This window comes from Sphaeramia orbicularis, chromosome 21 (assembly GCF_902148855.1).
Source record: "Sphaeramia orbicularis chromosome 21, fSphaOr1.1, whole genome shotgun sequence".
Classification (NCBI taxonomy): Eukaryota; Metazoa; Chordata; class Actinopteri; order Kurtiformes; family Apogonidae; genus Sphaeramia; species Sphaeramia orbicularis.
The window spans coordinates 57,131,245-57,144,059 of record NC_043977.1 but is presented as its reverse complement, the minus strand read 5'-3'; the positions used below and the strand labels follow the sequence as shown (position 1 = coordinate 57,144,059).

The 12,815-nt window shown below is 33.9% G+C and overlaps 1 protein-coding gene across 1 annotated transcript in view; it reads right to left on the bottom strand.

Moving 5' to 3' along the window:
- The window catches only part of LOC115412084 (collagen alpha-1(XVIII) chain-like), a 201,760-nt gene that overhangs the window by 49,958 nt on the left and 138,987 nt on the right, over window positions 1-12,815 (bottom strand). Inside the window, exon 3 of the mRNA XM_030124377.1 lies at window positions 11,340-11,881. Coding sequence (XP_029980237.1) covers window positions 11,340-11,881 — 542 coding nt within the window. The remainder of the gene's footprint in view (window positions 1-11,339; window positions 11,882-12,815) is intronic.

Sequence of the window (12,815 nt, the reverse complement as noted above, 5' to 3'; positions counted from 1 at the left end):
GCTTGAATTATGAGAATCTTAATCAACATTGTTTTTTTCCTGAGTGTTTTTATTCCTCTTTAGGCATGAAAAAAAAAATGCAATGGATTTTTTATGAACCTGTTTTTCATGGAGTTCCAAAAATGTCCTCTCAGCTGCACTGTACAAAAGAAAAAGTTGAGAAAACATAAAAAAAAATATCAAGGCAACGTGATGCAAGAGATTTTGGAGTTTTCTCAGCTTTGGCTTACTGTTGACTGAACTGAGGTTTACAAGTTCTGACCAGAGTTCTGCCAACTTGGATCTTCTTGTTCACCGAATTAGGAGAATCCTGGAAGGCTACCGACGACATTCTGGTTTCAATGCCGTGTATTTCTGCCTTCACCAAATGCAGATATTCTTGTTCAATAATCACACACTGTAAAAAGTGACTGTAGAATTAACACCAAAAAGTTGTCAAATAGCAACATAAAAAAACTGTAGGTGACAATACAATGGAAAGTTATTTATTTGAAAAGATTTTTGTGTTAACGATTGAATCAAATATAGCTGTAGTTTTTACAGGAAGAGTATGTGAACAAAAGTAGATTTGTATGAAGAAATGATGTGTTTCTATTGTTTTTAGAAAATAAAACTGTAAATTGAAAAACAATGTGGTGCCGTTTAAATTGCAAAGACCATAATGTTGAAATAACGGTGTACTTGCTTTTTTTTTTTTTTTTTTTTTTTTTAGATATATATAAAAAAGTTATAAAAAAGTAAATATTTACAATGTAACATTTTAAATTAGTAAATGAATGGGTTGGTAGAGTTGGTAGAGCGGCTCGTCCAATAACCAAAGGGTTGGTGGTTCCAATCCTGGCTCTGACTGTCCATATGTCCAAGTGTCCATGGAAGACACTGAACCCTAAACTGGTCCCAGTTGGACCTGGTGGATTTGGAAAGAGCTGTGGACACCATGAAGGAGGAGAAAATGAGCTAAAGAAGTGCAGAACATTTACCATTTAAATCCACTGTTAAATCTACATGTTTAAACTGTTACATCTACATGTTTAAACTGTTCAATCTACATGTTTAAACTGTTAAATCTACATGTTTAAACTGTTCAATCTACATGTTTAAACTGTTAAATCTACATGTTTAAACTGTTCAGTCTACATGTTTAAAATGTTCAATCTACATGTTTAAAATGTTAAATCTACATGTTTAAAATGTTAAATCTACGTGTTTAAACTGTTAAATCTACGTGTTTAAAATGTTCAATCTACGTGTTTAAACTGTTAAATCTACATGTTTAAAATGTTCAATCTACATGTTTAAAATGTTCAATCTACATGTTTAAAATGTTAACTCTACGTGTTTAAAATGTTAAATCTACGTGTTTAAACTGTTAAATCTACGTGTTTAAACTGTTAAATCTACGTGTTTAAACTGTTCAATCTACATGTTTAAAATGTTCAATCTACATGTTTAAACTGTTCAATCTACAGGTTTAAACTGTTCAATCTACATGTTTAAAATGTTAAATCTACATGTTTAAACTGTTAAATCTACGTGTTTAAACTGTTCAATCTACATGTTTAAACTGTTAAATCTACATGTTTAAACTGTTAAATCTACATGTTTAAAATGTTAAATCTACATGTTTAAACTGTTAAATCTACATGTTTAAACTGTTCAATCTACATGTTTAAACTGTTCAATCTACATGTTTAAACTGTTAAATCTACGTGTTTAAACTGTTCAATCTACATGTTTAAAATGTTCAATCTACATGTTTAAACTGTTCAATCTACATGTTTAAACTGTTCAATCTACATGTTTAAAATGTTAAATCTACATGTTTAAACTGTTAAATCTACGTGTTTAAACTGTTCAATCTACATGTTTAAACTGTTAAATCTACATGTTTAAACTGTTAAATCTACATGTTTAAAATGTTAAATCTACATGTTTAAACTGTTAAATCTACATGTTTAAACTGTTCAATCTACATGTTTAAACTGTTAAATCTACATGTTTAAAATGTTCAATCTACATGTTTAAAATGTTAAATCTACATGTTTAAAATGTTAACTCTACGTGTTTAAAATGTTAAATCTACATGTTTAAACTGTTCAATCGACATGTTTAAACTGTTCAATCTACATGTTTAAACTGTTCAATCTACATGTTTAAAATGTTCAATCTACATGTTTAAACTGTTCAATCTACATGTTTAAACTGTTCAATCTACATGTTTAAAATGTTAACTCTACGTGTTTAAACTGTTCAATCTACATGTTTAAAATGTTAACTCTACGTGTTTAAAATGTTAAATCTACGTGTTTAAACTGTTAAATCTACGTGTTTAAAATGTTCAATCTACATGTTTAAAATGTTAACTCTACGTGTTTAAAATGTTAAATCTACGTGTTTAAACTGTTAAATCTACGTGTTTAAACTGTTCAATCTACATGTTTAAACTGTTCAATCTACATGTTTAAAATGTTCAATCTACATGTTTAAAATGTTAACTCTACGTGTTTAAAATGTTAAATCTACACGTTTAAACTGTTAAATCTACACGTTTAAACTGTTAAATCTACGTGTTTAAACTGTTCAATCTACATGTTTAAACTGTTCAATCTACATGTTTAAACTGTTAAATCTACAGGTTTAAACTGTTCAATCTACATGTTTAAACTGTTCAATCTACATGTTTAAAATGTTAACTCTACGTGTTTAAACTGTTAAATCTACGTGTTTAAAATGTTCAATCTACATGTTTAAAATGTTCAATCTACATGTTTAAACTGTTCAATCTACATGTTTAAAATGTTAAATCTACATGTTTAAAATGTTAAATCTACGTGTTTAAACTGTTAAATCTACGTGTTTAAAATGTTCAATCTACGTGTTTAAACTGTTAAATCTACGTGTTTAAAATGTTCAATCTACATGTTTAAAATGTTCAATCTACATGTTTAAAATGTTAACTCTACGTGTTTAAAATGTTAAATCTACGTGTTTAAACTGTTAAATCTACGTGTTTAAACTGTTAAATCTACGTGTTTAAACTGTTCAATCTACATGTTTAAAATGTTCAATCTACATGTTTAAACTGTTCAATCTACATGTTTAAACTGTTCAATCTACATGTTTAAAATGTTAAATCTACATGTTTAAAATGTTAAATCTACATGTTTAAACTGTTAAATCTACGTGTTTAAACTGTTCAATCTACATGTTTAAACTGTTCAATCTACATGTTTAAACTGTTAAATCTACATGTTTAAAATGTTCAATCTACATGTTTAAAATGTTAAATCTACATGTTTAAAATGTTAACTCTACGTGTTTAAAATGTTAAATCTACACGTTTAAACTGTTAAATCTACATGTTTAAACTGTTAAATCTACATGTTTAAACTGTTCAATCTACATGTTTAAACTGTTCAATCTACATGTTTAAACTGTTCAATCTACATGTTTAAAATGTTCAATCTACATGTTTAAACTGTTCAATCTACATGTTTAAACTGTTCAATCTACATGTTTAAACTGTTCAATCTACATGTTTAAACTGTTCAATCTACATGTTTAAAATGTTAACTCTACGTGTTTAAACTGTTCAATCTACATGTTTAAAATGTTAACTCTACGTGTTTAAAATGTTAAATCTACGTGTTTAAACTGTTAAATCTACGTGTTTAAAATGTTCAATCTACATGTTTAAAATGTTAACTTTACGTGTTTAAAATGTTAAATCTACATGTTTAAACTGTTAAATCTACGTGTTTAAAATGTTAAATTTACGTGTTTAAACTGTTAAATCTACGTGTTTAAACTGTTCAATCTACATGTTTAAACTGTTCAATCTACATGTTTAAACTGTTCAATCTACATGTTTAAAATGTTCAATCTACATGTTTAAAATGTTAACTCTACGTGTTTAAAATGTTAACTCTACGTGTTTAAACTGTTAAATCTACGTGTTTAAAATGTTCAATCTACATGTTTAAACTGTTCAATCTACATGTTTAAACTGTTCAATCTACATGTTTAAAATGTTAACTCTACGTGTTTAAACTGTTAAATCTACGTGTTTAAAATGTTAAATCTACAGGTTTAAACTGTTAAATCTACATGTTTAAAATGTTAAATCTACACGTTTAAAATGTTAAATCTACACGTTTAAACTGTTCAATCTACATGTTTAAACTGTTCAATCTACATGTTTAAACTGTTCAATCTACATGTTTAAACTGTTAAATCTACATGTTTAAAATGTTCAATCTACATGTTTAAACTGTTAAATCTACACGTTTAAACTGTTAAATCTACATGTTTAAAATGTTAAATCTACATGTTTAAACTGTTCAATCTACATGTTTAAAATGTTAAATCTACATGTTTAAAATGTTAAATCTACATGTTTAAAATGTTAACTCTACGTGTTTAAACTGTTAAATCTACATGTTTAAACTGTTCAATCTACATGTTTAAAATGTTCAATCTACATGTTTAAACTGTTCAATCTACATGTTTAAAATGTTCAATCTACATGTTTAAAATGTTCAATCTACATGTTTAAAATGTTAACTCTACGTGTTTAAAATGTTAAATCTACATGTTTAAACTGTTAAATCTACGTGTTTAAAATGTTAAATCTACGTGTTTAAACTGTTAAATCTACGTGTTTAAACTGTTAAATCTACGTGTTTAAACTGTTAAATCTACGTGTTTAAAATGTTAAATCTACATGTTTAAACTGTTCAATCTACATGTTTAAAATGTTAAATCTACATGTTTAAACTGTTAAATCTACATGTTTAAACTGTTAAATCTACATGTTTCAAATGTTAAATCTACATGTTTAAACTGTTCAATCTACATGTTTAAACTGTTCAATCTACATGTTTAAAATGTTACATCTACATGTTTAAAATGTTACATCAACATGTTTAAAATGTTAAATCTACATGTTTAAACTGTTAAATCTACATGTTTAAAATGTTAAATCTACATGTTTAAACTGTTAAATCTACATGTTTAAACTGTTAAATCTACATGTTTAAACTGTTAAATCTACATGTTTAAAATGTTAAATCTACACGTTTAAAATGTTAAACCTACGTGTTTAAACTGTTCAATCTACGTGTTTAAAATGTTAAATCTACACGTTTAAACTGTTCAATCTACACGTTTAAAATGTTAAATCTACACGTTTAAACTGTTAAATCTACACGTTTAAACTGTTCAATCTACATGTTTAAACTGTTCAATCTACATGTTTAAAATGTTAAATCTACATGTTTAAACTGTTCAATCTACATGTTTAAAATGTTAAATCTACATGTTTAAACTGTTCAATCTACAGGTTTAAACTGTTAAATCTACATGTTTAAACTGTTAAATCTACATGTTTAAACTGTTAAATCTACACGTTTAAACTGTTAAATCTACACGTTTAAACTGTTAAATCTACATGTTTAAAATGTTAAATCTACACGTTTAAACTGTTCAATCTACACGTTTAAACTGTTCAATCTACATGTTTAAACTGTTCAATCTACATGTTTAAAATGTTAAATCTACATGTTTAAACTGTTAAATCTACATGTTTAAAATGTTAAATCTACACGTTTAAAATGTTAAATCTACACGTTTAAACTGTTCAATCTACACGTTTAAAATGTTAAATCTACACGTTTAAAATGTTAAATCTACACGTTTAAACTGTTCAATCTACACGTTTAAAATGTTAAATCTACACGTTTAAACTGTTCAATCTACACGTTTAAACTGTTCAATCTACATGTTACTCCATAAATATGTTTACAGTTGGATGTGTTTTTTACAGGATTGTTCTGGAAACCACAGCTGCCAGTTTTTTTTCTGTAAAAACAACAGGATTTTTTTTTTTTACAGTGTACAATTCTTACTCCAGTGAGTTGAAAATGTACCTATATATAAATAAAGGAAAATATATGTTGCTGTAATTATATTTGAAAAATGCTCAATAAATAGACATTGAATAAAACAAAGCACAACCGAATGTGATCTGAACTCTTATTTCTTTGTGTCCAGAACTCTCCTTCTCAGACTGGTCCAGTTTCAGTTTCACACTGTAAAAAACATGCTTCCCTCTTCCACCTGACAGTCATTATCAGGCCTCTGCAGAGCTTGATGACAGGATTATCATTTGAATCAGGTGTGTTGGAAGAAGGATCCATCTGAAACATGCAGGACAGTGGCTCTGCAGGACCAGGTCTGCTGACCCCTGGTCTGGTTCAGACCTGTTCAGACCATGTGTGCATGCACATGTCAGTCATCTACGGGGTTTCCCAACTTCACTCAAAAAATCTAATCAGAAGTTGAACATCTGATTTGTGCTGTTTAGAAAACCTTCGTTAGGACAACTATGAGAGAACTTTGCTGGGCAGACAAGTTTTTGTAGGTTGTAAATGGAAAGCTTTATTTCTGAGTCAGTTTGATTTGAAAACTTTAATGAAATCAACAGTTAGTAGTTATTGTTTTTACAGTGTGGACACCATGGGTTTAATTTTAGAAGCACAAAAACATGTATTTACTGATATGCTGTGAGAAAACTATGGAATAAAATTAGTGCTGGGCAACAATTGAAATTCTTAATTGCAATTAATTGCGTCGATTTCTGTGATTAATCATGATTAATCACATAGTTATATGCGAGGGGGGGTTTGCAAGCATCAAGTGATCATTAAGTGATATTTCAGACTGAAGTACTCCACTGATAAAAATAATTCCACGTCAGTGCTTCCAAACACCTGTTGTTTTAGTTCCATCTCAGCCAACACAGTGGACGCTTATGCATCATCACATACACGTACATTCAGACCATAACTGTAACTGTGCTGTTCTAGATAAACCTGATCTGCACTAACATGTTTAAGTGAGAAACAGTTGTTAATTGTTAGACTTTTTTTTTTTTTTGCATATTATCTCCATGAAGTGAGTAATAACTAACATTAGAAGATGTTAAAATGTGAGAAACCGTCAGATTAGCAGCATTAAAAATGTTTTTATTTCATTGTTTTTGTATCACTTTCTGACATTGGGATTTAAACACATTGCTTTACTTCAAAAATGTAATGCACAGACATTTTTGTAACTCAATGGAAAAAAAAAAAAAATTGATTGCATTGTTTTTTTTTCATGCCCAAGGAGGAATAAAAACACTCAAGAAAAATTTTGACTAAGGTTCTTATACGTCATGCAGGAAAGGGTTAATTACAATGTAATAACAATTAGCAATGTTTTTGCACCCAAACATGTTACTGCAGAGCCGGTTTATCTAGAACAGCAAAGTTACACTAATGCTATGAATGTCAGTGTATGGCACGATGTAAAAGCATCCACTGTGTCGGCTGATATGGAACTGAAACAACCAAATCCATGAATATACAAGAGAACAGCCTTGAACAGCTGACCACTGGAGTGACCACTGTGCATGAAAGGGTTACAACTGTGTGCTCTGATCTTGTTTCTCTACCAGATTACTTCAGATCTCTACAGTTAACGTCACTAGTTCTGGTTCAGTCAGTGACGGATAGAACGAAAATGAGACGTCCATTAAACAAATACAATCTGAGAATGGAATGTCCTTTTCAAAAATACAAACTATGTAAATATTTAGATGCAATAGAAGCTTTAATTTCATTTGGAGAATTGAATTCACAAGACCTGGGGGGCCTAGGGTCATGTAAGGGTCTACAAACAGCACATGGCCTCTGAGAGCCAGGACTGGATGACTGTAGGCCTGTAAGGAGTTTAGAATGCATGTGTTTGACAGACCTCACATGTGTTTATGTGGGAAAAAAAGAAACTAGAAAAGCACTCGAACAACGCAGACCTCCACCAAGACAGATCTGACCCCCCCCCCCCCCCCCCCCCGATCACCACCAAAATGTAATCATTTGTTCCTTGTGCCAGTATCAACATTTACTGAAAATTTCATGAAAATCCATTCATAACTTTTTGAGTTATCTTGCTAACAAACAAACAAACAAACAAACAAACAAACAAACAAACAAACAAACAAACCCTGGCAAAACCGTAACCTCCTTGGTGGAGGTAACCACATAGAAACATATATAAACCAGACAGAAACATATGTAAATGATAAATGTGTGGTATATGGGATTTTCAACGTTCAGTGTAAATGTCCACAGAGTCCACATTCCACAGTGGATGTGGACAATTTAGTTCCAGATACAAGAGATTGTTCTAAGCTACAGGTGGATCCAACTGGAGGAGAATCAGAGTCGTTTTGAATTTTGGATGAATTTTGGAAAATGTCTCAATGATGACAGATGGAAAACTGTAGATGTTGTGACCTTGCTGTGACCTTGAACTTCAGCCTACTGGGACCAAAATGGACTGGGTTGGTCCCAGGGCCTAGGCCTATCTGTGGGGAAGATCTGGGAAAGATGGGGGGAAGAGTTTTACACTAAAGATGAGAACAAACAAACAAACAAACAAACAAACAAACAAGAAAAGCACTCAGAGAGCGCAGACCTCCGCCAAGACAGATCTGTATTTATTTTTAAACACAATTTGGTTAAATTATTTCAGTGTGTGTATTAGTACTTTTTGAACATTTTGAGCATAATTTCAATAATACCATGATAATAATGATAACCATGATAATTTTGGTCACAGTAACCATGATATGAAATGTTCATATCGTTACATCCCTAATTATTTTATTATTTTATGACTTTATTCTGGTGGTGACAGGTGTTTTTATTTTCTTCTGTGTTCCTGATGTGTCGTCCTTAAAATCTGCGTCTGCTGTGTGAATGTGGTCCAGCCTCAGGTGAACAGGACATGTGGTCCAGCCTCAGGTGAACAGGACATGTGGTCCACCCTCAGGTGAACAGGACATGTGTTCCAGCCTCAGGTGAACAGGACATGTGGTCCAGCCTCAGGTGAACAGGACATGTGTTCCAGCCTCAGGTGAACAGGACATGTGTTCCAGCCTCAGGTGAACAGGACATGTGGTCCAGCCTCAGGTGAACAGGTCTCCTTAACAGCCGTAGACATCAGCCTGCAGGTTTCCAACAGTCATAAGACCGTTTACATCCAAACTGGGAGGCCCTCCAATTATTTGCAGACATTTCTCGGGGTGATGGGAGGTGCCGTAGACGTTTATGTTATGGTTTTGTCCCAGGCCAATTTGAGCAATTAAATCACATGAGTTATTCAGCCGGTGTTTCACATGTCTGACTGTGGAGACCCAAACATTACACTGGACTTCTTCAAAATGACAGCGTGGACACAGCGCTGGGTGGATTTTTTTCATCTTTTTTTGTGCAAAAGCTCATTTTTGCACCGTGTTTTTTTTTTTTTTTTTAATCCTTTTTTTACCCTGCATACTTCAGTCACTCCTAATAGTTCAGATGTGGACACATGACTGTAGTTCATGTGTTTATGATCTGACCATCATACTTTAGCTTGTGACAGTTAATTAGCTCATAGTTTAATTCACTGATCCAAACTTATTTTAACTCATACAGACCCAGTGACACTTCTGAGGCAGCTCCTAAATAATTTTTTCTCTCCACTTCACCTTTCTCAAGTGATTTAACGCCATTTGTTATGATTTCATCCTCTGTATTTTGCATTTTTCAGTGAAAATCAGGTGTTTTCCTCCATTTAATTTACTGATCATTTAAATGTTCATTAAATCTCAAAGTAAAGTGAATAATTATAACATAAACAACAGATCAAACTGAATAGTGACAAACAGTGTCTTTTTCAGTCCAGTCTGTCATTATCTGATCATAAACCCAGTGTGTCCATCCACTGGCATTGATCCAACTCCATGGGTTTTACTGGTGAATCAATGTTGGAGAAGATGACAGTGTTTCCATGGTAACTACGGAGCCTCTGAACGTCCACATGGGCAATGGTGCGTTTACCTACCGGCGCCCTCTACAGAACAAACTGCTGTTCTGATCGGGAACTGAACCCCGGTCTTCCACGTCACAGTCTGAAGCTGAGTCTGCGTTGGCCTCAGGTGGACCTATTTTCTATTTTCAGGATGTGATGTTTACATCTAAGCTTCAGGCTTAATTCAGATTAAAGTGTATACTGTGTGAAATATGACCATAATGCACAGTATGTTCTGTAAACAAAGCAAACAGTCCTGCTGAAATGGCTCATATCTGATGACCATGAAAAGATGACAAACTATTTGACACCAGTTATTGACATGGGTTGATGGGATTAGTGGATGCTTTTGGTTGCCAGCAGCTGTTTGGGTCTTTGAGGGTTAAAACATATTTCAGACTTTATGTAGATGTGACACGTTTGAAGGTATTATCTTTATTCTGTTGTTTATATTTGGTAGTGGTTTATTGTTACCTCCACCAGAAGGTATTGTGATCACTTTGCTTTGTGTGTTTGCTTGTTTGTTTGTTTGTTTGATTGTTAGCAAGATAACTCAAAAAGTTATGGACGGATTTTCATGAAATTTTCAGGAAATGTTGATACTGGCACAAGGAAGAAATGATTAAATTTTGGTGGTGATTGGGGGGGTGACAACGACAGATCTGTCTTGGTGGAGGTCTGCGCTCTCCGAGTGCCTTTCTTGTTTTAAAGTGCTTTACAAATAAAGATGGACTGGATGGAGTTTTATGAAGACATTTCTAAATATTATATACCATGTCTTCACTTGGACCCTCTTCCTTTAATCTCCCTAAATCTGATCCTTCAGTGTGATTTCTGTAGATGAATAGTGTCCATGTTGACCTTAACCCTTTCAGGCATGACTTATGTGGACCTTAATCAAGATTTTTTTCTTGAGTGACTATTCCTCTTTACGCATAAAAAACACTATGCGATTTAATTTTTTTTTTTTATGGAGTTGCAAAAATGCAGACTAATCTGGACACCATGTGTTTAATTTTTGAAGCAAAGAAACATACTTACTGATATACCGTGTGAAAACTATGAAATAAAAACATTTTAATGCAGCTAATCTGATGTTTTCTCACATTTTAACATACTCTAATACTAGTCATTACTCACTTCACGGAGATAATATTCAAAAAGAAAAAAAAAAAACTTTTTGTAGTTAATTACAGTCTAATAACAATAACAAGGAATTGATTTACACTCAAACATGTTAGATCAGGTTTATCAAGAACAGTGAAGTTACATTAATGTTATCAGCTGGAGTGGATGGGATGATGCATACGTGTCCTCTGTGTCAGCTGATGTGAAACTAAAACAGTAAAATCCATGAATATACAAGAGAACAGCTGTAGAATAACTGTCCACTGGAGTGAACACTATGCATGAAAGGGTTAAATACGTAAAGTCATACACACCAGGAACTTGTGCGGGTCGGCCCCTCCCGCCTGCCCGACGAACACCCCCGCTCCGGCCTCCAGCTCCATCTCGTCCGGCGACCTTTCGATGCGCGTCACCTGAGGGTCGGTGTCACAGTTGAGGTAGAACATCACCTTGTCGTCCTTGACGGCGATGGCGAAGCGGGTCCAGGTGTTTGTCAGGGAGGGCACCAGGAACCTGGCGGCCTCGTACGACCTCTGCGAGTCAGGCTCGGTGTAGTACAGGAGGACGTTCTGGTTTCCCCCCTGCACGGCCGACAGCTTCACCCCCACGTACATGATCTGCTGGGAGGCGTCCGTGACCGAGAAGACCACGCCGGCCCGGTCAGACGTGGGTTTGAGGTTGAAGACCAGAGCGAAGTCTCTGTAGAACGGGCTGGGCAGGTGGGCGCGAGCCAGCTGACCCGTGTTGGCGTCGGGACCGAACACGTAGGCGGGGCTGTTGTCGGGACCGTAGACCCGAGAGATCTCATCTGGAGGAGGATCCCCGATCAGCTGGAGCAGAGACACCCCACTGTCCTCTGGACAAGAGAGAGAAAGAGGGGTTAGGATGGAGGACAAGATGAGTTTAAAAAAAAAAAAAAAAGAGACAGACACAGGGTGTTAGGATGGAGGACAAGATGAGTTAAAAAAAAAAAAAGAGACAGACACAGGGGGTTAGGATGGAGGACAAGATGAGTTTAAAAAAAAAAAAAAAGAGACAGACACAGGGTGTTAGGATGGAGGACAAGATGAGTTTAAAAAAAAAAAAGAGACAGACACAGGGTGTTAGGATGGAGGACAGGACGAGTTTAAAAAAAAAAAAAGGGACAGACACAGGGTGAGCTCCAAAAACATCAGATACAGACTGAGTGGGTCCGAATGGGTCCGAATGGGTCATGGATCTGGCCTTAGTCTGCAGCCTGTGACCAACAGATGGAATATCTACAGAAACATGAGGTCCAGGGGCCAAATGTGGCCCACCAAAGGTTCCAATCTGGCCCCTGGGATGAATTTGTGAAATGCAAAAATTACACTGAAGAAATTCACAGAAATTTTAGCTACGGTTCCACATACAGACCAGGAAAATATTATCATAATAACCTATAAATACTAACAACTCTACATTTTTCTCTTTGTAAATGTAAACATCTTCATGCAATTTTTGCGGTGGCTCAGAGGTGCAACAGCCCAAAAACTTATTCACTATAAGAAAAAACAAGAGAACAGCCCAAAAAATGATCCATATAAGAAAAAAACCCCATCATCCACCTTTTCAATTAAGGAGGTGCTGTTTACCCGAAAGGTCTCTTGCTTTAAAATTAAGGCCACCAGAAAAAATAAAAGCATAGGCTGAAAATTTTTAAGGCCTTCAGCTAATGTGGCTAATGCTAAGGAAGTAACCCACCAGCTAGTGGATAATTTTTTGGTCTGTTCTCTTTTTTTTCTTATAGTGGATAATTTTTTGGTCTGTTC